This window comes from Lonchura striata, chromosome 2 (assembly GCF_046129695.1).
Source record: "Lonchura striata isolate bLonStr1 chromosome 2, bLonStr1.mat, whole genome shotgun sequence".
NCBI classification, from domain to species: domain Eukaryota; kingdom Metazoa; phylum Chordata; class Aves; order Passeriformes; family Estrildidae; genus Lonchura; species Lonchura striata.
The window spans coordinates 29431323-29456134 of NC_134604.1; the positions used below are offsets into that span (position 1 = coordinate 29431323).

General features: G+C 54.8%; 2 protein-coding genes across 3 annotated transcripts; both read right to left on the reverse strand.

The window, feature by feature from the left end:
• Nucleotides 1–1745: 1745 nt before the first annotated feature.
• IFFO1 (intermediate filament family orphan 1) lies at nt 1746–12082 on the reverse strand. Of its 2 annotated transcripts, none has more exons than XM_021548997.2 (9): nt 11400–12082; nt 6459–6519; nt 6278–6373; nt 5903–6043; nt 4818–4978; nt 4219–4339; nt 3427–3522; nt 3116–3246; nt 1746–2500 (listed from the first exon to the last, which is right to left on the reverse strand). In XM_021548997.2, exons 1-9 carry the CDS (start codon nt 12080–12082, stop codon nt 2398–2400), a joined length of 1593 nt encoding a protein of 530 aa, XP_021404672.1. In that variant the 3' UTR covers nt 1746–2397. The 2 variants fall into 2 exon arrangements, with proteins under 2 accessions (XP_021404672.1, XP_021404671.1); XM_021548996.2 differs by having other exon boundaries at nt 4818–5002.
• A 6591-nt stretch (nt 12083–18673) lies between these two features.
• NOP2 (NOP2 nucleolar protein) lies at nt 18674–24709 on the reverse strand. Its single transcript, XM_021549207.3, has 16 exons — nt 24545–24709; nt 24423–24468; nt 24271–24350; nt 22905–23170; nt 22564–22607; nt 22278–22444; nt 21303–21502; nt 21117–21206; nt 20953–21040; nt 20717–20857; nt 20400–20539; nt 20062–20151; nt 19669–19791; nt 19485–19582; nt 19258–19388; nt 18674–19172 (listed from the first exon to the last, which is right to left on the reverse strand). The coding sequence occupies exons 1-16, from the start codon at nt 24648–24650 to the stop codon at nt 18913–18915; spliced, it is 2070 nt and encodes a 689-aa protein (XP_021404882.2). The 5' UTR covers nt 24651–24709; the 3' UTR covers nt 18674–18912.
• Nucleotides 24710–24812: the final 103 nt, after the last annotated feature.

Here is a 24812-nt window from a genome sequence, read left to right on the forward strand (position 1 = left end):
GAGGCTGGTGGGCGAATAGAGCCTCTTGCTGGTGATACAATTCACCAGGGAACAGCATCTTGCACACGTGGGTGGCAGAGATTTTCGGTTCCACTGCACATGGAGTCCTGGAAGGCAGCATGGGACCAGGATCACCATGTGTCCTGGGACACGGGTGTCTAGCACCTGCTGCTCCTCTGGGCAATGACTGCTCAAGGCAGAGGTGTCAGTCCCTCTGTGCTTCACTCCTGAAATCTCTCAGGGCACGTACTCTGCAGTCTTGTGCATTCCTTAAGCAGTACCAAGGCAAAGGTATGCATGTCCTGGATTATGCACAGGGGAAGCCAGAAATTGTCAGCCACTTACAGAACTCTCCACAGGAGAGAAAGAACAGAAAACAGTGCAAAGATGCCTACAGGAAAGGGGATTTGCATGAAACTGAAGAGCCTCCAGACAGGATAAGAAGTGACCCCTGATCTACTGTGTGCGTGAGGCATCATCACTTGAAAGTAGAAAACTGAAATAGGAAAATATTTCCTCTGACTTTAGCACTTTTAGGTGGAAAAATAAAGAGGGAAGAGGGAAAGAAATGGAAACAGTTGAACAACGTGGCATAGAGGTGAGGGGCATGGCAGGCACTGAGGCACACACCTCCCAGCTACCCACACACCCACAGGCAGCCAGGGCTTCTGCTGCTTCCCAGCACCCTGCTACTCCCGTGGAACACTTTCCCAACTTCCTGCAAGAAGTGAAGATGGCAGTCAGGAACTGCAGCAGACCACAGGCTGAGGAACTGCCATTCCCCAGCATCAGCAATACTCCACCTGCACCCTGATTTCTCGTTTCCTGCTCAATTCTTCTGCCATTTGCAGGGACTCGCCTCCCTGCCTGCTCTAACCAGCTCAGCCCCTGCTGAAATGCCAACACATGCCTTAACACATTGTGCAGGCATGGGCAGAGCACCTCACCCTGCCTAAACACGGACACGGTGGTGCAGTGCATGGATGCCACAGCGCTCCCACCTCAAGCACCCAGCAGCATCAGCCACCCAGGCCACATCTATAGAGAGAAACTCTTGTGCATCCCTCAGCCCCCATTTGACCTTCCATACCTAATCTTAGCGATGATCCAAAAACTCTACTGTCATGTACTTTCTCTTCCCTTCAGTACCTTTAGTGGGAAGCATTTTTTCTCCAAAGCTTCTCCTGCCTTGGCTGTGCAGGCTGTGTCCACTTCTCAGTGATCACACTGCCTCTCTGGAGGCTGCTCGCTCCTTCCTGACACCCTGGCAGCCCCCAGCCTCCCGTCACCATCACCGGAGGAGCAGGTGCTGCAGCCAGCCAGGAAAATGCCACAGGAGATGGTGGGACGGGATTCCCCACCGCAATTACACTGAAGTGGATATGGGATTGAGGGCAGGAAGGGCAGGAAAGAAGGTGCTCTGGGATGCCCTGGTGTGGGAGGAGAGGCCAGGAAACAGGAAGAGGTTCACAAGCCAGGATCAGTTCCATTTTCAATCCTTCAACCTCTGCATTGATGATGCTTCAGGTTAAAAACAAGGCAGCCCATGCAGCACCAGTGCCTATTGAGAGCCAGGGGCTCTAAGCACAGGGATCTCACCACTGTCCCATCTGCCAGTCCCGCCTGGCACGCCCAAGGGATGGGACTCCCATGGAGAAACCCACTGATGTGGGCTTGGGGTCTGATGGACGACAGCCCCGCCTCGAGCCACGCGTCGTACAGGGAGAGCCCACACCCAGCCAAGCTGTAGAAAAGGAAATTGTCCCATTTAATGACCTCGCCCCCGTAACACAGACGTGAGGGGCGGCAAAGCAAAGTGCACAGTGAGCGGGACTCAGCCCCCGCCCCGGAGAAGGCGTGGCAGGGCTGGGGGTGCCCGGCACGGCGTGGGGACCACCAGGTACCGGCCAGCAGCAAGGACAGGGAGAGCCCCGGGCTCGGTCCAGTTGGCACCAGTGTCAGGTCCAGTTTGCAGGGAGGTACGGCTCTCGTTCGGCTCCGTGTAGCGCAGGGAGGGCAGGGGCAGGTCAAGTGCACCAGGACGGAGGCCAGAGGAGGCGGGTCTGGGGCGCCTGGGAACACGTCCTGCAGAACGCCACCGTGGCAGGTTTGGAGCCTCCCCGCCCAAACCACGGTTTAACCAAAGCAGGGAAAGGGAATAGAGAAGGGGCTGAAGGCAGAGCAGCCCGGGCAAGGGCCCTCAGGTCTATCTAGCTATTCCCATTTGCAAGGTATCCAATGAAGGGGCATGTGGGATCTGCCAAGCACTCCAAAACGAGAGTGAGCCTGGGCGACAGACGTTTACCAGCAGTTCCACGTCCCTGACAGTCTCTCCCAGGTGTGACTCAGGCAACCCCGTGCCAGGAAGGGGGTCCGAGGGAGCCGGGCCTCCCCTCATTATCTGATGGAAGCGTCGCTGGGGGGATCACGGTCAGATTCCTCGCTCTCCTCATTCGGGGCCGACTCGCTGTTGGAGGTCGGGGTGAAGGCAGGAGACTTTCTGCAGAGAACAGTAAAGGGCAGCAGTCATAGCATCACCCAGGGGGAGGGAAAGGACCCAGTCTGGTATGGGCAGGGGTCACCAGAGCAAGGAGGAGAGAAGCTGAAGTGCCCCTTTGGGCATGTGTAAATCTGCAGGAATGCCTGGGTGCTGGGAGGGTGTTCCAGAGGACACCATTCCATTCCAGAGCATGAAGCAGAGCTGGGGGAGATACTGGAGGGACCTGCCCAGAGCACAACCCTGACAAGGTATGTAAGGCTAGGGGTCTGTGGAAGTCCACCACAGGGGTCCCCAGCCTGGAGCCACTCTGGCTCCAAAGGCCTTTGGGGACTTACACGATGTCCCTGCACAGTGGAAGCTCCTCTCTCTCTCAGAGGTCTCGCTTCATGTGTCAGAAGTGACTCCTGTGTGTCAAAAAGGTCAAAAGTGACCTTCTGCAGAGGCAGCACCATGACCTGTGTGGAGGCCAGCCAGGAGTTCAACAGCCTCTGGGAACTGCCCTCTCTCCACATGAGGGCAGGGCAGGAGTTCTACCATGTCCTTCAGCTCCCTCTCACCACCACCCTGGCTTCAGACCCAGAGCCTGGGTGTCCTGGCTCTCCTGCTGGAGCTCACCTGTCCCCAGACTGGGTGATGAGCCGCCGGCAAGTCTCCATCTGCACATCCAAGCCTCGCTTCATGCTGCACATCTCCATGTACTCGTGGAGGTGCCGGTTCATGTCATTTTTGGCTGTAGCCAGTTCCAGCTGCTCAAGGGAAACAGTGCAAAGATGATCCCAGGGCACGTGGTGGGCATGGCCAGACCGAGGGGCTGTCACCCACATTGCCAGTGACTGCTCCAGCATTGTGTCTCCCTCCCCCAGGGACTCACTCCCCCATCTCAGACCCTTCTGTGCCACCCCTCCCCCATTTCTTCCTTCTCCCACCTCTATTTGGTCAATGGTTTCTTGGTACTCCTTCTCACGGCTCTTGAACAGCGACTCTGTGTCCTTGATCACCTTCTCCAGGCTGTCATCCTGCTGCTGAGGAGAGCAGACAGCAGGTTTAGAGGCAGAGAAACGTCCAACATGAGGAGTCAAAGGCAAGAGAGAGACAAATCAGAGAAAAAACTGGCAGCACAGGGAAAAGAGGAAGAAATATATACAGTGTAGTACAAATAAGACAAGAGTCAGTCTTGTCAACATGCACTTGAGAGACTCAGGACTCGCCACACTGGGCAGTGACACATCAGCCCAAACAAGTCCAGCATTGCACTGAAGATTTGGAGAGCAAAGACCATTCCCAAATATGACAGATCCCCAGGGGACTGCCAAGGGCCAAAGATCTGGGATGACAAGGGCTTTGGCCAGATACCAAGGCCCCTCTTCAGGCAGTTTTGCTACACAATGGGTAGCTGGGCTGGAGAACATGAGCAAGAATCACCAGAGACAGGTCCAGCCAGAGGAAGTGTTCTGTTCAGGATGGGCTGTGGCTCTCCCCACGTGTGCACCCAGCCCTCAGTACACCCCTCAGGCTACAGGTCCCTGGCCTGTCTCTAAAAAGGAGACCTCGACAGGGATGCTGTAATGTACTCACGCAGAAAAGGCAGGAAAGCATCCTGTACCAGCCTGCAAAGGGAAAGGGCTGAAATCTGGTCTTTGAGAGAGCATCTTCCCAGGCTGAGGCAGGATCAAGTGTCCCAACCCAACAAGACCTCAGGGCCCTGTCACCACCGTTACCTCCCCTTGCACCTCTGCGGCTGCAATGGCATATCCAGAGAAGTCCTCCCAGAGGAGCAGCGTTTCTTCTGTCTCCTCCCACGTGAGGCTGTCACAGTCATCCTCAAAGTCATATTCTCTCCTGGGCACAAGGGAACAGCATGTCAGCACCCAGCAGGAGAGCACAGCAGGCAGGGGGCTGTGTCGGTGCCAAAGCCTTGCACCCGCTCACGGGCAGGGCTGCAGCTCTTGGGAATCTGGTTAGGGTGAACTCAGGTGTGCCCAAACCCAACAGCTGATGGGAAGGGGCTGGCCTTACAGTCAGGAGCCCCAGCAAATCCGGGCACAGATTCCCAAAAGACAGGAGGAGGGCAAGAGGAGGGGAGCTGGTCCAGCTCCCACTCTCGGCACAGGCGGGCTCAGGTCCCCCAGGGGGTCATTCCCACTGTGCCACAGAGCACAGGGTGACCATTCTCCACAGCAGCATCTCTCATCTCACCCTCACCTGGGCAGAGAAGCCACAGACCACCCTCACCCTCCCCATCCCAGGACCAGCAGGGAGCCTGGCGCTGGAGCCTGGCTCGACACCGTGGGCAGAGGTGCACAGCAGCCGCACTCACAGCTGGTTCAGCATCCTCTGCATTTCCTCATTGATACTCATGGCCGTGGTCTCGTCCTCCTCCTCCTCCTCAGGCTTCCGGGAGGCATCGCTCTCCGACAGCGAGGTGTCCTCGTCGCTGACCTGCTTGCGCTCCCGCTTCCGCCCCACCGAGGCTGGGACCTTAACGGGAGACAAGTGCAGAGACTACAGAAACGAGGCCGGGTCCGAGGGCAGGAGCAGGCAGTTGGGAGGAGATGGAGGGGAAAGGAATGGTGGAGGGACAGAAAGGCAGGGAAAGAGAGAAAGACAGAAAGAAAGGAAGGAAGAAGAGAGAGAGAGAGACGGGCTCATTATGATCAGGTTAAAGATGGGTGCAATGGATAAAACATGGTTTTAGCATTTTGTAAAATTAAAACTAAGCAACTAAAGATGGAATCTATGAATTTGATGAGAAAAAAAACAACATGGTTTTACTGTAGAAAAACTCAAATTGCCCACCACCCCAGTCCAGAGACAGGGAAACACAGTGACACAAACAGGAAAAAAGAGACAGTCTGAAAAAGGTGAAACATGTCAATATTTATAGGCCAACCTTTTTAAAAGAAAGTTTAAAATTTTTAAAATTTCTCAACTGAATGGAACTAACCAGTTGCTTCTGTAGGGACAAAGAGCAAGACAGAAAGGCAGCAACATCCAGAAAGAGAAAAGAGACAGAGACAGAGACAGAGAAGAGAGACAGAGAGAAGATGACGGAGAGGGGAAGGGAAAGGAAAGAGATGGAGTTAGAGACAGACACTCAAGCAACTTGTCTCCCTCCTGCAGCTGTTCCCCTAGCACTGTGGTGTCCCCGGGCCCAACACAACAGGTCAGCAAGAGGTGGAGGGGACTCTTGATCTCCAAAGCAACATCTGAAGCTTTCCACCTCCACTCTGTGCCCTCTAGCCTGGTCCTCCCGAGAGAGACAGAAAGCAAGGGACCACAAGGAGCGAGGGTGACCAAGTGCCTCCCCTAGCAGGGGGCTGGTGTTGTCTCTTCTACCTCCTTTGGGATCTCTCCTCCCCAGTGCTGGTGGCTGAGTCGGGAGCAGCAGCGGGCGCTTCTCACCTGAAACATCTTGATCATGTCCTCGCAGTTCCGCTGCTGTGCCACATCACACAGCTTGGCAGTGATGTCGATGCGACGGCAGATGTCCATGTCCACCTTCATGGCCTTCTCCTGGATCTTGGTGTCCAGCTCCGTGATGTTCTGAACCCACGGCACCACAGGAAGGGGACAGAAGAGGAATATTACACAAGATGGCAATCGATGCCCCCACGTTCCTCCTCATGCAGGACCACTCCCACATCCCTGCTTTGCTCACTGCACCCCAGACCAACCCTCCCAGTTGCTGGATGGGCCCCACCAAGGAACTGCTTTTTTACGTGGCCCGCCACGTGGGTAGGACACTGCTGTGGGGTTGGAGAGGGATTAGGGACTCACATTGCTCATCAGTCCCTTGAAGACAACAAGCTCTGCCTTGAGCTGCTCCACCTTCATGGCCAGCTCCTCCTGGCAAGCTTCGGCCTCCTGGGCTTCCTGCGCCGGGGAAAGAGAAAGATGGGTAAATCAGCAGCAGTGTGGGGCAGCTGGGGTGCAGAAAAGGGGGAACAGCAAGGCTCACCTCCTGCAGCTCAGTCACCCGGTCCTGAAGCTGGACACGCACCGTGTACTCCTCTTCCCATCTAGGGAGACAAACGCTGGTCAGACCCCATTGGCCTCGCCTCGCCGGCTGCCAAAGGGAGAGGACGGGGCGGCAGCTGCTCACCCCAAAGCTATCCGGGAGCGGGGGATGACAGCACCGGGGCGGGAAGGAGAACGTGCCCAGGAATGCATGGCCTCTTGTTTTCAGGGATGGCAGCTGCCAAGCCCATCGGCCCCCCCGGGCACAAATGCTGCCCCAGCACGGCCGCCCTGCCGTGGGGGGAGCTGGGGACACCGACTGCAGGCTCTGCACGGCAGCTGGGAGCACGCCGGGGCTGGCAAAGGCATGACACCACGGCCTGTCACAGCCCACCCGCCTCTCCATCTGCCCCTGAGCCCCACAGCCCTGGGTCACAGCAGCTCCAACCCCCAACAACGTGTCTGCAGGTGTACTGCAGAGCTGCCCCCACCTGCACCGCTTTTGCGACCACATTCGTGTGTCTGCAGCGTTGCAGTTCAGGCTGTCCAGAAGCACAAACCCTGATCCTGACCAAACCACCTCACAGTGTGAAGTGACCACGATGTGCATGAAGGGCTGCTCTTCTGCCTGTCCCAGTGCAGAGCGCTGCCCCGGGCCAGGCCACGCTGGCTGGGCAGGGGCACAAGACCCCTTGGCTCTACTGCTAAGTAACAGACTGGATTAAGGAACACTGTGTTCATCCCACAAGGAAGCAGGATGGATTCTGCCACTTTATGCCAGGCTGTCCAGTGGGTATTGGGCTCTGCAGCTTTGCAAAAAGCAGAGCTGCAAGGCGCCCAGCCTTGCTGTGCAAAGGCACATCCCCTAGCAATTATTATATTATATTTCACTGCATGAGATCAACCTCTTGGATCTCACTGCAGTGTTGGCCCAGCCCACAGTCTGTTGGGAGTCCATCAAGTCCTACAGCTCTTGGCTTAATGAGGATCCCATAGAGCAAGGGGGGTGGCATGTGCTGTGGTGCAGCATGGGGCAGGGCTGCTGCATTCTTACCCAGCTCCTGGCTCTTCTGGGAGAGCCAGATTTTTCTGAGAAAGCGAGATCTCTCTGGGATAGCAACCAGAGCTGGGCTCTTCCCGGTGCTGTGAGGTCTGGTTTCTATTTAATGCCTGCAAGCACCAACACAGACACTGCGACTCTGCACAAGGATGTGAAAAATCTCTCCTCTCACTTACCCACACCAAGTCTGAACAATAAATCCGAAGGTCTAGGAGGCCAGAAAGCGTATGAAAAGCCCTCAGATTTGTTATCTCAGGGTATCTGGACAATCTGAGGATGTGGGAGAGCCCTGGCTTGTGAATTTCTAAGCTCTTAAAGCTAGCAATGCTGCTCCTTACTCAAACAAGGACAAAAGCACACACTCCTGTTGGTGTTGGATCCATACCACAGCTTCAGAAGAGGAATCAAAGATTGTTCCCATCCCTTTGGGAAAAGAGAGATGAAGGGAAAAGAAAGGAGAAAGTTAAAAGGTAGAATTGCCCTTATATGGGAACTGCTCAAACAAAGCCTCCCTCCCCAGGGACAAAAACGCCTTCCACCATAATAAAAAAATTTCAGCATCTTTCTTGGTGTGGCACTGCCTCTTTTTTGGTCCCCGCCTCCCTCTGGGTCTCTATATAGCCCAGACTCACTGGGGACGTAAAGCACAGCTGCAAATCCTGCTGAGAGTTCATTTCACACCAATGCTGTGGAAGACGACAGCAGGTCACATACACACCGGCTTAAAAGGCAGGAGAAAAGAGAGACAAATCCCCCCACCAGGGACAACTCCGTGCACCCATCCACTGCGAACCTCTCTCCCTCATCTCCTGCCTGGCTCCTTCTCCCCTGCTCCCTCCTGCAATGCACCACTCCTAATAATAACCTGCCTGCAGCACTGCGCCCGCCGCCAGGTCGCTGCCAGCTGGAAGCAAGGCTGCCCCGCACAACCCCAGGGCCAGCGGTGCACCAAGGGCACAGGGGAGGTCCTCCCTGCACTGCTGCAAAGCAACAACCTGCCCAAAGGCAGACAGCCAGGGCAGCAGGGTCCCAGCTGCACGCAGACCTGACCATCTCCTTGTCAGCTAGGGGACAGCTCTCCCAAAGCCAGGGACCTGGAAAGATGCAGTGCTGTCCCTGCCACGTGTGTCCCTTCAACAAGTTCACTTAGAAAAATCAACAATTCCCCCATCCATTTTAAAAATCCTGCTCACTGCAACAGGCACTTACCCCATCCTGCAGGGTCAGTGCACACCAGGGCTTTGGGCTGCTCGGGGCCTGAGGCTCCCCTTATCCCCCCTCTTGCCACATCTGAGCTATGCTGGAGCTCACCTCAGTGGGGATGGCCCTGCAGCCTGGCACAGCTCCTCAGAGGGCAATTACAACAACAAAACACTTCTTGAAGCATTTTAATAAACAAGAGGGCTTATAAGAATGATGGAGAGACTTTGTACCAGACCTTTTGCCTGCAGTGACAAGAGGTGAAGGTTTTAACCTGAAAGAAGGCAGGTTTAGATTGGACATAAGGAACAATTTTTTATGACGGTGTTGAGACACTGGAGCAGGTTGCCCAGAGAAGTTGTAGATAGCCTATCACTGGAAATGTTCAAGGTCAGCACTTTGAGCAACCTGACCTAGTGAAACCTCACAGCAGGGAGGGAGATAGGGCTGGGTCACCCCTAAAGGCCTTCTCCAACCCAAACCATTCTGTGACTCTAACACACTGTGTTGTAGCACTGCCCACTCCACACCTCCAGTGTGTCCTTGCAACATCCAGGATAAGAACTACTTGTGAATACAAGTACTAGGTGTAGCAGACAGCACAAACCTGATGAGACTCCCAGATCCCCAGCACTTTGCAGGTTTGTGTGATATTCACAGACACCCTTTGCCCCTATCCAGGCCACCTAATTTCAGTCTGCTCCTCCCAAGTGCAGCCCCTGTGAGCCTCTCTCCTGCTGTTTCAATTATTATCATCCTTCCCTACAGCCCCCAGAGCCTTCCTGGATCCCTGACTTGAATTTCAGACCCTGTGTATCCGGAGAGAAGCTCCTGCTGCACTGCTCCAAGTGCTGTGGGGCACACAGCAGCAACGCTGTCCTGATAAAAGCACAAGCTCTAGCACCCAAGCCATGAGTAAGAGAACTGGGAAGTCCTGTGTTAATATGGCCTCTTCCATCTGTCTCCAGGCAGGTGGCAAAGGCATGACACCAGCTGCACTGTCCCCATGGCAGATCACAGCCCACTGGGAAGGGAACTCTCAGCTCCCAAGGGATGTTGGTGTCAGCCCCCAGCATGGAGAAGGGTGTGGAAACTGAATCCTTCTGTTCCATTCCCCTGTTTGGGACCTGGCTGTACCCGTCAGAAAGTTCCCAGTGCTGGATAGGGTCTGGGGGTGGGGTCTGCTTTCCCTCAGCTCCTGGTAACACACACCAAAAATAGATCCCACCATAACAGCAGCTCATAGCAGCTTGTGGTGCCCCTCCATCTCACCCTCAGCAGTCCCTCTGTCAACCCCTCTGCAGCCTTCCCTGAAGCTCACTTGCCAGAGCAGGACAACCCTGAAAAGCTCTCCATTCTCCCAAAGTTTCAGCAGCACCAACAAACTAACTTGGTCCTCTCTGGCTGACCCACTTTGATTGTCAAGCTTTCCTGGCCAAGAAACAGGATCCAGCTTCCCACTCTCTGATCTGAAAATGCAATGCAAGGAGTGCTGCTCCTCTCTGGAGAAGGACCCTGACCACTGGCTTAATCATAAAAGGCCTTAGGTACATGCAGCAGTTGGTGGGAAAGAAGAAATGCCAACTCTTCCTTTCCATGTGCCTTGCTCAGTGCCTCCAGAGCATCTGACAGGCAAGTTTGCCCAGCCTAAGCCTTATAAAGCCAAAAGCACAAGGTGTCACCTTGGACCCCAGCCTTGATATTGGCATTGTGGCCGTGCAGAACTGGTGGGTGGCACAGCCCCTGTGGGGAGTTGGGAGTGGAATCACAAACTTTCTAACTGCGTCCAAAGCGTCATAACGGGACTTCTGAAAAAACCCCAAAGCACTGGCTGGGGTGGTGTCAGTCCCCAGTGACACTCTTGCCCAGCCCCATGCTCTGACCCTCCGACGCCAGCCCAGCCTGATCTCATCCTACGTGCGGATCCGGGGGCAGCCTCGGAAACTGGCCGGACACAAAAGCACCGCTGGCAAGAGGCAAGAGCGGCGGCCACCCTGCACGGGAAAGAAGAACCGGCCAAGAGATTAGCTTTGCATTCTGCTTCGCCCTTCTCCAAGGCACGTGCCAAGCCACAGCTATTTTGGGTCGGGAGGAAAGCCCCCAAGGAGTGGGGTGTCCTGCCTCGGCTCTCTGCTGCTGAGGGGCCAGCTGGAGAGCACTGCAGAGGGAAAGGGCCTAGGAGAGGCCAGCCAACCTGCTGAGGGGCTTCTCGACACCTTCTGACACGTTCAGAGAACTCCTTCCTTCCCAGCAGCTTTCTCCTATCCAAACCCACTCACTACTGCATGTCCACCCTCCTCAGCTACTTTCAGGCTGCTCCTCCTTCTTGAGTGCTTCCAGATCCCCTTGGTTTTAAAACACAGCTCCTGGGTTATTCCTTCCCTGCCTGGAAAAGCATTTCTAGTCCCTCATGCCAGGTTGGTAAGATGGAACAAGGCTCAACGAACATCCCGAGGGGGTTCGCACACCAGGCGGCAAGGGAGGAGACCCAGGCACAAACAAATGCTTTCAGGAGTCCACATTTTTCCTCGTGCTGCCTGTGCTCCCGAGAAGTCCGGCCAGGACCGTCGCCTTCCCTCCCTGCTTGCCCCTCACATCGCGCACCGGACAGAGCCCTGCAGGCGATAGTTTCGGTCCCGGGGAATGCCGCCGGTGCCCCTCGCTCCCGCCGCCCCTCCTCACCTGCGCTTGTACTCGTCGCGCTCCCTCTTCACCTTGGCCAGCACGTTGTAGAGGGCTCGGATCTCGGGGGTGATGGTGTCGATCTGCACTCCCACCCCGTCGGGGTGGACCCAGGAGACGCCCGGTCCCTGCACCAGGGTGGTCTCGGGCCCCGGGCCGAGCCGCCGGGCTTGCGAGAAGGACCAGATGGTGCCGGGCATGAAGCGGGAGCCGGCGGAGAAGGCGGACGGCTGGCCGGGACCGCCGGGGCGGGAGCCGGGCGACCCCAGCGCCCGGGCCGAGCCCAGCCCCAGCCCCGGCCCCAGCCCGAGCCCCAGCGTGCGGATGGGACCCACGAAGCCGGTCTGCACCGCCTGGTCCCGGCGCGGGGGCCCGCGGCCGCGGCCGCCCGCCCCCTCCTCCAGCGCCTGCTGCAGCTGCTTCTCCAGCTGCCGGTTGCGCCGCTCCAGCTCGTGGACCTTGGCCAGGAAGCAGCGGAACCGCAGGTTCAGCGTCTTGAGGACGCTGATGTTGGAGCCCAGGTCGTTGCGGAGGGCCATGGCGGCGGGCGGCGCGGGGAAGGGGCCGGCGGGCGGCTCCCCGCCCAGGGGCTCGGCGGCGGCCGGCGGCGGCAGCTCGGGGCCCGCCAGCCCCTGCTGCTCCTGCGGCAGGAGGAAGAGGTTGGGGCCGAAGAGCGGGTTCATGGCGGCGGCGGGACGGGGCGGGGAGCGCCGGGCGGGGGGATGCGCCCGGCCGGCCCCGGCGGCGGGGGCGCGGCTTCCGCTGCGGCGGGGATGCGGCGGCGGCCGCCCGGAGCCGCCCCCGCTGCCGCCCGTCCCCGCCGCCGGTCCCGGGCGGAGCGAGCAGGAGAGGGAGCGCCGCAGAACCTCCCTTTCCCCTGCCGGGCCCCGTCCCTGCCCCGCCGAGGGGCGGCCCGGCCTCCCCGGAGGGTTTCGGGGTGCCCCGGGGCGAAGGGACGCGGCCCGGTCCAGCAGGATTCCCCGGAGGGAAGTCCCTCTCCGGCACCGCTAGCTGAAGCCCCGCCTGCTACTGATTTCCGTAACTAGCCCAGCCGCAGCACGGTGTGCTTCTACCTCCTTTTTAATATTTTATTCCTTTTTTTTTGGCATAGACTTTAGTGCTTGCCCGGAGCTGCCCCCCTAAAAGAGGGCATAACTTCTCCTCTGCACCCCAAACCCTCTCGTTATCCTCTCTCTCGAGCCCCCCAGACAGCCCTGTCCCTGCCGTGCCGGCAGCCCGCCCGCGGGGAGCTGCCGCCGGACAATGGCGAGCCAGCGGGCAGAGGAGGCTGTGTGCGGGCAGCCTCTCAGATATCATGCTTGGCTTGCAACTGGCCTCCTCCTTCCTTGTTCACGAAGCAGCCTCGGGTCTTGTTTCATGTCCCTTATTTCAGCCCACTTTCGGTCATTCCCTCTTACCCCGACCTCAGGTGAATTGTGCAGAAAGCGCTGGCGTCGCCCCTCACCCCATTATCCAGTGGGAGGAGACCGCGCACAAATTGATCACTACATAAATATTTTATGGATGTGGACACCTGTGTTCCTTTGCTGTGTGTGTGCTCCTGGCCCGTTCCCCCAGGACTTGAGGAGCTGAGCTGTCTCAGCTGAGCCATCAGCGAGGGGTGAGCGAGCCGGGGGCTGGAATTCAAAGAGATGCCCAGCACCACACTGCACTGAGCTCTGTGGTAGGAGCTGGGCATGCTCCAGTGGGGCAGCCCTTCCCTTGGGATCCAGTGTACGGCTCAAGCCACACTGCCAGGAACTTCCTGGCTCCACTGAGGATGGCCAGTTTTGTGAGCCTTGACTGAGAGTCTGCCTATTGCCTGTTCCCTGCTGCTTCTCCTCCAGGACTACAGGTCTCCTCTGTCCCTCCATTACTCTTGTGCCATCCTGAGCTGGGAGCAGTCCAAATCAAATTTGTTCCCCACTCCTGCCTTGCTGTGTCCAGCATCAGTTATATCCTGTGGCCTGCCTGTCTCCCCTGTCCTGCCCATGACTCAAGGCTCCCCACAGCATTTATAATACTTCCTCTCCCGCCAGTAACCATCTGCATCCTCCCTGGCACACCCATGACCACTGGAACTCAGCTGCATTTCAGTCCCTCCGAGATTGGCTTTGGGGAAGAAGTGAGCTTTCCTCTTCTGTCACCTCCTTTTTAACACTTCTCGAGCAGATGTTCCTTTGCTCTGCCTCTGACTAGGGAGGCTGAGCAGTGGCAAGCAGTGCTTTTGTCCAGGGAGAGGAGGGCAGGAAGGCTTTCCTCATGGGCAGGCAGAAGAGATCCCCAAACTCATAAAACCAGTGCTGCAACAGCAGCTGGTAGGGAGCAATGTGCCCGGCAGCAATACAACCAAATACACACGCAGGGAAAAGAGCAGGACAGATGGACAAGAGGGATCCCAGTCAAGAAGCTTGTTTTGAAGCAGCAGTGACAGTTCCAGCTCTGGAACCTCCCAGCATGTGACCTTCAGCCACCACTGACTCCCTCCTTCCTGCTGCCACAGCCTGCCTGCGTGCCTGGCAGCCCGTGCTTTCTGCCAGCATCCTCCTCCTCCCACACCCCTGGTTTTACCCCCCTGCACCCGGGCCAGCAAGGTCAGAGTGGGGGATCTGCTGCTGCGTGCAGCCAGTGAAGAGCAAGGCAAGAGCAACGCCACAAAGCGTGCAGCAAGTGCTTTCCCAAGCTCTGCTTGGCCTGCTCCTGTCCAGCTGGGGAAACCCAGCCAGTGGAGCTGATTAATGAAATGCCAGTAGAGGAAGGCATTGCCATCCATCAGGAAAAGCTTTTTTTACCAGCAGGCCAGCACAGCACTGGAGCAGGTGGTGGGATCTCTGTCTGTGGTGGTTCTTGGGGCTCAGCTGTGCAAATCCAGTGATGTGACCTAGTGCCAGGACAGCCCTGCTTACAGGGACTAGGCTACAGACCTCCAGCACCTCTTCCCACCAACACTCCTGCTGCCTCCTGGACAGGAGGCACTGTGGACCCTCCTTTTTTCTTTAACTTCCCATGCTTAGGATACTTGCTGGGGTAAAGGGTTCCTACTGATGCAGACTGGGGCAAAGGGCCAACTTGTTCTATTTATTCCTGCAGAAGGCCAGGAGCTAGAGACAATCCTGCTACCCAGGGGACCACAGCACTTCTCCTCCGGGCCTCAGTCTCACTGCAGCACAATAGCTCCTTCTCCTCATCTTCCCCTCTTGGCTCACCTGGCACTTCTCCAGACCCTCCCACTGCTCCTGCTCCCAGTTTATCAGCTCAGGGTCAACAGTGGCACTGCTGGGCTGCAGCTGCTGACATGCAGAGCTGCTCATTAAAGCTCTTAAATTCATTCCTGTAGCCAATGTGAAAAAAGACACTTACTTGCAAACATGGTGGTATTTATCTTCCACAGATTTTAAGGCCAAGAAAGAAACGCTGCATTTTCTGACCCTGTGCAAAACAGACAGTGCAAATGCCTGTAGTTCAGATCAGGTACTTGTGTGGGACTCTGTTCCTAGTTGCTGACAGCACAGTAAAAAGAGATTAAGTCTCTACCACTATCCTCCATGGGCAAAACAAGGTAGGTTCCCCAGGTGGCCACCTCCTATTAAAATCACCTGTCTCCTTTGCATTTGCCCAGCTGTAACATCCATTACCAGGCTGAGATGCTCCTCCTCTCCCAGATCTCAGAAGCTCTTGGTAGCTAACACATCCTCCTTGCAAAGGCACTTTGTAGGTCAAACCTGTCCAAATCAGCTCCACAGCTTTCACAGAGGCTCTTTTTGTATGGCATTGGTCTCTCTGGTGTGTCTGTACCCTATCTCCCTGCTCCCCTTTCCCTCTGAGTGCCTCAGTGTTGCCTTCTGCCTTGCACAACACTGCTGAAGTATTTCTGTGTGAACTCTCAAGTCTTCCAACTTCCAAGATTCTTCACTAAAACTGACCCATAAAATTGCTTCTATCCACAACCAGAGGGAGGTGTTGCAATGCACACAGAACTTCTGGGCCTAGCAAAGTCATCAGCCCAGTCAGCTGCCTGGATTTGGGTGCAAATCTGGAGAAATTGGTGTAGAGGAACAGTTGCCAGCAGCGGCTGGGTGATCACCAGACTTAACACAAAGAAATGTTCCTGTCTAACAGCAAAGGAGGGAATGGATTTTCTTCTAAAAATACACAAACACCAGTCCAGGGGGGAGTTTTGGAGCCAGATCTTCATGAGAAAGCACTTCTAGGCAGTACTAGAGCCCGGGACCCAAATGACTTTACCTTCTCAGCAGCTCCCCCTGACTCCATCAGGCAGGTGGGACTTGCAGACATCCTCCTCAGGAACTCTCCACATCCTCCCTAGCAGGGATGGACAGCCTGGGGGAGCAAGACCCACTGATGGGACTTTGGCCTTTTGTGGATTCAGCCCCTACAAAAGCATCTGTATCTCTGGGTGTTATGTGCAATGCAGTGTGTGCACGAAGATCCAGATTTCATACCCAAGTCCCTGGAATGTGCAGTGCAGGGCTTCAGCCCCTTCCTCTGGATACAGCCAGGCACGAGGCAGTGCAGCCAGGAGCAGCACGCCTGGCCCGGACAGACATTACAGCACATGACATCACTGGAGTCAGTGGCTGACCCCCGTTGCTACTGGAGTCTCTTCTCTTTCCATTACACACTCCTGTCCCCAGAAGTCTTAATTTTCTTTCCTGCACTGCCCCAAGGGTGCAGCAGTGCAGGGCTGCCTCCCTCCCGGCGTGCGGAGGGGAGCTGCTGGAGCCTGCAAGGCAGGAGCTGCCAGCTGCCCGTCTTCACTGTGCCCTGATAAGGCTTCTCCAACAGATTCCCAGTGTGGGGAGAGGACTGCACGCAGCACAGGGAACAGATAGCACGACTTCTCTCAACAAGCTTTTCATCTGTGACAGCATTTTTACCCCTCAGATCTGCTTTCAATCCTTGCTCTGCCTCGGCTCTTGCTTTGCTCTGTCTCAGCTCTTGCAAGCCTCGTTATCAGCAGCTTTCAGATATTACAGCACATTAAAGGAAGGTACTGAAAGATGATCCAGCAGTCACATTCTCCAGAAATCTCAGCTTTCAGGTAACAAAAGATTCCCAGAGTATGGAGGCAGCTACAAGCACAAGCCTAATGTGACCACAGCCTTGCACCAGAATGCAGAGGAAGCCACCAAGCTTTGTCCTCAGCTGCTGCATCCCCAGCTCAATGCTCAATGCTCAATGCTGGCATTTCGATGTCAGACTCAACATCATCTCTCTGAGCAGTGATAACTGCAACAGCTGAAATCAAGAACAGGAGAGCAAACCACCAAAGAGAGATGAAAATTTATCCCATCTCTTCCCAGCTATAACAAAAGGTTTGCAGGCATGCCAAGTGATTGGAACAATGCTCAGCAAGAGAGAAGTTTTCTTGACACAGTTAAAGCAGCGGTTATTCCTGCATTTAAGGGCTGAAATTCTGTCATAATTTGGACATTGCTGGAAGCCAGACTGTTACCTTGGGATCCCAGCCAGGAAAACTCTATCCCTGCTGATGGGGTTATCGGGATAAACTGGTTCTCAAGCTGAGGCTGCACACTCACATGGTTGCCTCAGCAGGCAGCAGCAACAACACGGGACAGATCTCAGCATCACTCCCGAAAGGACAGGCCCAGGGCTTAAAGAGGCTCTTGCTGCTTTTCTCACCAAAACTTCAGGTGCATTTGTCCTCTCTGAACATTTCTCAGTTTTACAGTCTTTATGCAGATGGGGGATACTAGCAATGCAGTGTTGAAGCAGCAATTCCTTCCCTTGGGTGCACCTAGCATATATTTAATGATTCTGAAAGATGCCAAAAATCATCCCTTGGGTCCTCTGTATCCAACAATCCAGATACAAGCCCAAAGTGCGACAGTTGCATTTAGAGGCTCCTCCCTGACCTAATTCACATGGGGAAGCATGGGGGAAAAGTTAATTTTCAGCCATGAAGGTATTTGTTTAGTGGCTATTCAACACAAAATGATAAAGTCAGTTTCCCCCCTCCACTCCAAACAGGGTTATAGTAAATAAACAGATAAGCCCTAAAAAGCAGAAGATAACAAAGTCTGTAACAAAGAGCAGGACTCCTGAGACACCAAGAGACTGAACCATTACAGGAATCACTCAAGTGCAACCTTGAAGGGCTTCAGCCAGAACCTTCACAACTGATAAAAAAGCAGCATTATCATGGGCTTCGTGGGAAAGAGCAGATCTGTGATGGGATGTTTGAGGGAAACTGCAGGAGCATGCAAAGTATATAGTGCAATGTTTCAAGGAAGATTATGGGAGCAAAATTTACTATGGGATGTTGAGGGGAAGGAACGAAGGAGAAAGGGAGGCATCAAGCTAAATCAAGAATTGAGCATGGGAAATGGAGAGAGGAATAAATAGGAGGCAGTCAGATGGAGATTGGCTGCTGGTCGCTGTGCCTGTGTGGCTGAGCCCTGCTCCAAATTACCACCATCTGTCCTGGCCTGGCATTAAGCTAATCCCAGCCCTTTTCCCTGCACGCGTGCACGCTGCTGGTCTGTTAGTTACTGCAAGCTGGGCTAGCCTGCAAGCAGGACAGGAGGCCTGAGAAGCAGGCAGCAGACAGATCTCAAGCCTGAGGACCAGCTGCCAGTGACCCACCAAAGTGTGGGCAGACAATCCACCAGCACAGCCCAGGTTTGATGGGCCAGGGAGCAAGAACAGGATGAGGCCTTTTTCGTTGCTCATGTTTTTTAAGTGCTGTTTTGTGTTTCCCTGGGCACCCATCACAGCAGGTTCCCTCAGTTTCTGCTGATCACTGTTGGCTTCAATGGAGTGGAAAGCTGCAGCCTGACGTGTAGCAGAGCAGGACATTTAAATAGAAACAGCCCAGACCACTGCTCACTGTGTCTTAAGGAGAAGCAGCTGCATCTGGGTGAACACAAAGGCAAAAAGAACTTCACTGTACAGCTCCACAAACCAAAAGCAATCCCTGCTCAAGCCTGGGAGGTCAAGAACTGAGACACTGCTAGGGACTAGAAAAATGGTGAAATGGGGACAGTCACAAGAGTGAACTAAGTGACAACAGGGAACTAGGGAACCACTGGGCTAGAGCCTTGGCCAGACAAAGACTCAGCTGACAGCTCCACACAATACAGCCTTCATGCAGGCAGCACGGATTTCAGCTCCCACTGCTTCCTCAAAAACATCCCTGTTATAGGGAATAAGGACAGACACCAGAAATGCCAGAGCATCACCTGGGAGAAAGAGGGGTTTCTGCTGCAAAGGAATAAGGGGACACGGCAAAATTCTGTATTTTGTGTTCCAAGGAAAAAGAACAAGACTTGAGCAACAGTATAAAACTTCTAATGGATCACTGCATCAGTCCTTGATGTAAAAGGGAAAGGAGCAAAGGGGGCTATCATTGTCCCAGGTGCTCAGAGCTGCAGAGATGATCTGCACAGAGCAGCAAAGTGGGGGTACACACAGAGCTGCAGCAGCCTTTGCTCTCCAAGGAAGGGAGCAGCACAAGGAAAAGCAGTTCCTCTCACTGTCCATTCGTTTTCACTCTATGCTTCTTCTTCCTGGCAGGGACTTTAGGCCGCATCATTTTGGGAAAAGGCCGGACAGCCTTTAAGGGTCTCCTCTGTGCTTGCAATGAACCTTTCTTCTTCAAAGCAGGTTGGGGCAGCTTCTGCTCTTTGTGAGCTTTTGATTCCTCAAGTTTCTTCTTTTTTGGCGGAGGCTCCGTGATGGCGGTATCCGGGACAGCGGACGGAGCTGCCGCTTCCACAGCAGGCTCTTCATCTGAAAGGAGAGAAAGGCGCTGTGAGAACCCCGGGGCTTCTGCAGGGGAAGCAGCCAGCTCAGCTGAGCTCCAGCACTACATTACCTTTCTGTGCCTGCGGGAGGGCATTGGAGAACTTCTTGAACTTGGCGATGAAGAACCCATCCATATTGTGCGTGTGGGGGTAGAAACGCCGCGTAGACTTGAGGGACGGGTGGAAGCGACGGTCCTTGAACCTGGAGGAGGAAGTGGGGTGAGAGCGATAGAACGCCTCTGCTCAAACCTGGCCACCCAGGAGCAGTCCCATGTGCAGCCTGTAACCCGGCACGCACCTGGTGAAGCCCTCCTTGCCAAAGTCCAGGCCTGTGGCCACCAACCGGACATTGCGTTTCTTCAGGGCATAATCCACAACACACTCGTTCTCCTCCACCTGCCAGAGGCTAAGTGTTAGGATCCAAAACTCACCATCTCCTGAGGAGGAGGTGACCACAGCACATCGTGGTAGAAGGCACTTACCATGATGGAGCAAGTGCAGTAGACAATGTAGCCCCCCGTCTCTGAGGCAGCATTGACCGAATCTATGGCGCTAAGAATCAGCTCCTTCTGCAGGTGGGCACAACGCTGAATGTCCTTCTCATCCTGAGGGAGAAAGAAAGGTTAGGATGCCACAGGCATGGGGAAGCACCCCAGGCCTCTGCTGTGGATGAGAGAATGACAGGAGAGCAAAGCACGTATAATGTACAAGAGTCTGGAGCCTTCTGCAGAAGTAGTCTCAAAAAACTAGCCCTGGTACAACACATAGAATAAGAAAGAAAAGGAAAACTGTATTGTAGGTATCTCTCAAGAACAAAGCTGCCCCCAAAGGCCTTCCTGTTATGACTCATACTTGAGTCTGCACTTGTCACCCACCTTGTTGGTTTTGACAGCAGGATCCTTGGAAATGACGCCTGTTCCACTACAAGGAGCATCAAGCAAGACACGGTCGAACCCTCCGATAACCTACAGGCAGATGTAGATTTGGAATTACGCCCACAGCTGGGGACTCAAAACAAGGCCAAGATTAGAACGGAAACCAGAAGGCTGGGAAGGCAGGAAACACTCCTCCTCCCCGTCCATGTTCCTGCCTCTGTATCAAACAACAAACACACTCCCCAGCAGCTCTGCTCATCCTCCCATGACGGGTGACTGGAGAGTCACTGAAGGGACAGCACAGCAGCTCTGGGCTAGCACTGCAAACAGGAACGTACCTTGGGGAACTGGCGTCCATCGCAGTTACTCACAACAGCATTGATGACTCCCAGGCGGTGCAAATTCCCTACCACACTACGTAGCCGCTCGGCACTGCTGTCATTAGCCAGGATCATCCCTGTGTTCTTCATAAGCTGAGCTGCCAGAGGGCAAAACACACCAGCAAGGGGCTGAAAACCTCATGCACCCTTTGTCTCCAGTGACAACCACCCCCTCCTTTCCTCAAGTTCAGTCCCCCTCTATTCCCACTTTCTGTGTGGACTAGTGGAAACTCCTCGCTTGACAGAGCAGCCCTCCCGAGGCTCTAGGGTGGTACCTATGTAGCTGGTCTTGCCTCCTGGGGCACAGCACATATCCAGGATGCGCTCATTCTCCTGTGGAGCCAGCGCCATGACAGGGAGAAGACTGGAGGCTCCTTGCAGCATGTAGTGTCCAGCCAGATACTCTGGGGTGGCACCTGGGCAGGGAAGGCAGAACAGAAGAAGATAACACGTGAAAGAAAGGGAAGCAGGAGCGGGTGAACTCAGCCCTGTACGGCAAAGGTGATCTCACCGATGGGCACAGTGGAGTCATAAATCACAAGTCCCGTTTTCGACCACTTCCCCAAGGGGTCAAGATTCACGCCCCGGTTGATGAGAGCCTACAAGGCAAGGAGAAGGGACTGAGCTGCTCTGTGGGTCAGGCAGCTCAGGACACAGCCACCAGCTCCTGCTGACCTGTGCCAGGTCCCGCCGCCGCGTCTTCAGCGTGTTGGTGCGAATGGTGACAGGGCGCGGGACCTCGTTAGCCTCCAGGAAGTTTATCAGCTGGATGCAAGGAGGGGCAGAGAACAGAGACAGGAATGAATTCTCAGGGAGGCAGCCGAGCCCCGTGGATCAGCACAGCTAGGGGCAGGATCCCACCTCAGGGAGCGGGAAGATGTCCATGAGCTTGGTGAGCAGGAAGTCACTGTAGGAGTAGTAGGCGGCCATGTCCCGGCGCAGCAGCGCGAGGTATTCCTGCCGGGAGCGGCCCTCCTCCCGCCTCACCCCAAAGTCCTGCAGCACCTCCATGTTGCCCTGGATGCGCTGGTGAATGACGTGCAGGTCAGGCGGCTCAGCAGGTGGGAACACCGTCAAGGAATCACCAACAGACAAGGAACTCGCCCAGGGGCTCTTTACAAGTACAATCAGCCGCGCTGGACTCGCGCGCCGCAGCACTGCCTGCGCCAGAAAGGCTCTGCTGGAATACTGCTTCCATCAGAGCTCAGCAGATGCAGGATTCAAAGGAAGAAACTGGACAAAAAAGTTCACAAGGCAGAACTAGAGGGTGTTTAAAAGAATTAGTTTAGATGAAAAGAAAAAAACAGGGAAAAAAACCCCAAAAAACTAACAAAAGTAGCGTTTTAATAGTGAAAGCATTACCTGCAGAAGAAAAAGAGACCAGAAATTCCCCAAGGGCAACCAAGCAGTATAAAGGAGAGTAAGAAGGAAGGCAGAAAATTAAAATCAGCAAATCCAGCAGCAAGAACTTTGGATGCTAGAATTGCTGTCATCGGAAACTCTGGGAATGGGTTACACAAACACCCACCAGGAAAATCAAGGTAGAGAGGAACAAACCACATAATAAATCATCTATATGTATTTAGGACTAGAAAGGAAATTAGGGCAGGTTCCAAGCCCCATACAGGGTGTCACAGATTTCCTAACTGTGCTATAGAGAAGCACAGCATTATACACTATCTATTAGGACAGCTCAGCTAAAAATACCTTGTCACGCAGAGACACTTTTGCTAAGTAATGTGCATGATAAAAGTCCAAAGGAAGCTCTCTGTTTATATCCAGGCCCCGTGCTGCATCATGCACACGGCTTATGGATGCCACAGATAAAAAGGATATCCTCCTTCTCAATCTCTTCACTAGTTGGCAGTTTAAATTGTTCATCTATATCCAGGTTGAGCTGCAGATCAGGGCCCTCTTCTTCCTTCTGTCCCATTTTCTGCTTGTTTGCCTCTTCTGTTTCTTCTTCCTCCTCCTCTTCACTGTCATCTTCACTGAGGCCTTCCCTAACAACAAAGAACAGGATCACACAGATGCTTCTCAACTACCATTTCTCAGATGGCACAAAATCAGAAGAATAACAACACAGGCTCCTCTTTCCTCGGGAAAGGCTCTACACACTCACCTGTCAGGCTTCTGCTTCAGGGCAGCTTTTTCAATAGGCAGCAGCTAAATAGAGACAAAAGATTAATCAAAAAACATCCACAGTCACCCCTTTACTTCCCACATCTGTGAAATTTACTTGCTCTGTTTAAAAGGGTCAACAAACAAAAGCACTGAACGTTATGCTGGAATCAGCTGTTACTGTTAAACTTTAAATCACTCTTGTGAAGGAAAAAGGGGAAAGTTCTCCACCACCTCACCACCCACTGCCACTAAAGCCATCCTTCCCCCCCAGGCCTGAGGGGTCCTTTCAGCCACCAACATCAAGTATTCCTTGTGTAATTGAGGGCAAGAAGTTCCTACCTCTTCTTCCTCTGATGATGAGGCACCATAATCATCCACCATCTCCTCACTGCTCCCATCCTCCTCCTCCTCCATCTCCCAGCTACTCTCTTCCACCTCACCATCACTGGATAATTCCACATGATTTCCTTTAGGCTGAGTTTTCTTGACTTTGGCTGGAGCCAGCCATTTGGAATTGCCATCACTGAAGCCAGAACGGCCACGGACAGTTTGTCCTGCTGCCTTTACAGCACGTTTATCCTTCTGTGGGGACAGCTGCTCTTCAACTAGAGGCAGAAGAAACAGTCAAAAGTTAGGCATTATTTCCAAAATCAGCTGCTCTGCTTTTTCAGTTGTTACACACAAAGGCCTTAGTCCGAGTCCTGAGCTGCCTGTCCAGAGGGAGGGACTTGCTCTCTACATCTCATAAAGTACTGGGCATGTTCCCACCTCTCCCCCACCGGACCTTTCAGGAGATCTAACTATAATTACCAAATAAAAACACTGCCACAAAATTCTTATGGTTATTTGCTCTGACATATTACAGTATCCTGTCCCGAATCTTTGTCTATCCTTCCTTCTTTCTACTTTAAAAGTTTCCTGGGCTACACAAGATGTAACACACAGACTTAAAAGCCTCAGCTATAAAATCAGCCTGCAACAACCTTTCTGTGAATAAAGAATGAGTAAAAAATGGACTTAACACACAGAAGAGAGACCTTTGACTAGTTCTTCAGACAACGCTGCCTCCTGGCATGGCAGTCACCAGAAATCAGATAAAACTCATTATTATCTATTACAGAGAGCCCAAAAGAAGGCCAAGATGATGAAGGGTCTGGAGGTCAAGCTGTCTGAGGAGCAGCTGAGGTCACTTGGTCTGTTCAGCCTGGAGGAGACTAAGGAGAGACCTCATAGCAGTCTGCAACTTTCTCATGAGGAAGAGGAGGGGCAGGCATTGATCTTTGTGGTGACCCACGACAGGACTTGAGAGACAGGACTTGAGGGTACGGCAATCAAAGTTGTGTCAGGGGAAGGGGGTAGGTTTAGGTTGGATATCAGAAAGATTCTTCACCCAGAGGGCACTGGAACAAGTTCCCAAGGAAGCGATCACAGCACCAAGTCCATCTGAGCTCAAGAAGGGTTTGGACAACACTTTCAGGAACGTGGTGTGACTCTTGGGGCGGTCCTGTGCAGGGCCAGGAGCTGACTTAACTATCTTTGTGGGTCCCTTCCAACTCAGGAAACTCTAGGATTCTGTGATTTAGAACAATGAAATTCCACGCATCCCTTGCCTTGAAAAGGACGCCAGAGAAGTTCGGCGGCGGCAGCGCCCGGGGGGAAGCAGGACTGAGGCCCGCCAGCCCGGTTCGGACCCGCTCCCACTCACCCGTCGGCTCCCGCTCTCCTCCTCCTCGCGGCCTGCTCCCCGCCGCGCCGCCGCCCGCTGCCAGCCGCCGCTTCGCAGCCCTGCACCGGGAGGGGAAGCGCCATCAGCCCCGGCCCGGCCCGCACACCGCGGCCACCGAACCGCCCCCTCACCTCTTTCTGCCGTGACTAGAGAGCTTCTTCCTGCCGGTCTCCGGCTCTGCGGGAAGACACGCGGCGGTGAGGCGGCCGCAGGCGCCGCGGGGCGGCCGCGGGCCGGTCCAGGCCGCACTTACCTGGCGGCAGGAAGCGGGCCAGCTCCACCTCGGCCCCGCGCTGCTTGCGGGCCTTGCGCCCGGGGCCGCGCTTCTCCTTCCTGGTGGGGTCGAGCTTCCGCCCCATGGCCGCGCCGCGGGACCCCGCCGCACGTGCCGCGCTCCCGCCGCCCCGGCGCACGCGCCGCCGCGGGCCCGCCCCCGCGCCGCCCACCCTGGCCCCTGATTGGCCCTGCCGGCAGCGTCAGCGGCGCGCGCCGCCCGCCCCCGGGCGCGCGGGGCCGCCCCG

Coding starts and splice junctions, on each gene's coding strand:
- NOP2 (XM_021549207.3), bottom strand. CDS start 24,650: ATGGGGCGGAAGCTCGACCCCACCAGGAAGGAGAAGCGCGGCCCCGGG. Junction 21,503..22,277: donor TGAAGAGATTGAGAAGGAGG/ATATCCTTTTTA, acceptor CGGTGTTCCCAC/CTGCTGAGCCGCCTGACCTG. Junction 20,858..20,952: donor TGACTCCACTGTGCCCATCG/GTGAGATCACCT, acceptor TTCCCTGCCCAG/GTGCCACCCCAGAGTATCTG.
- IFFO1 (XM_021548996.2), bottom strand. CDS start 12,082: ATGAACCCGCTCTTCGGCCCCAACCTCTTCCTCCTGCCGCAGGAGCAG. Junction 6,374..6,458: donor GGGTGACTGAGCTGCAGGAG/GTGAGCCTTGCT, acceptor TCCCCGGCGCAG/GAAGCCCAGGAGGCCGAAGC. Junction 4,340..4,817: donor CAGAGGATGCTGAACCAGCT/GTGAGTGCGGCT, acceptor CCTTGTGCCCAG/GAGAGAATATGACTTTGAGG.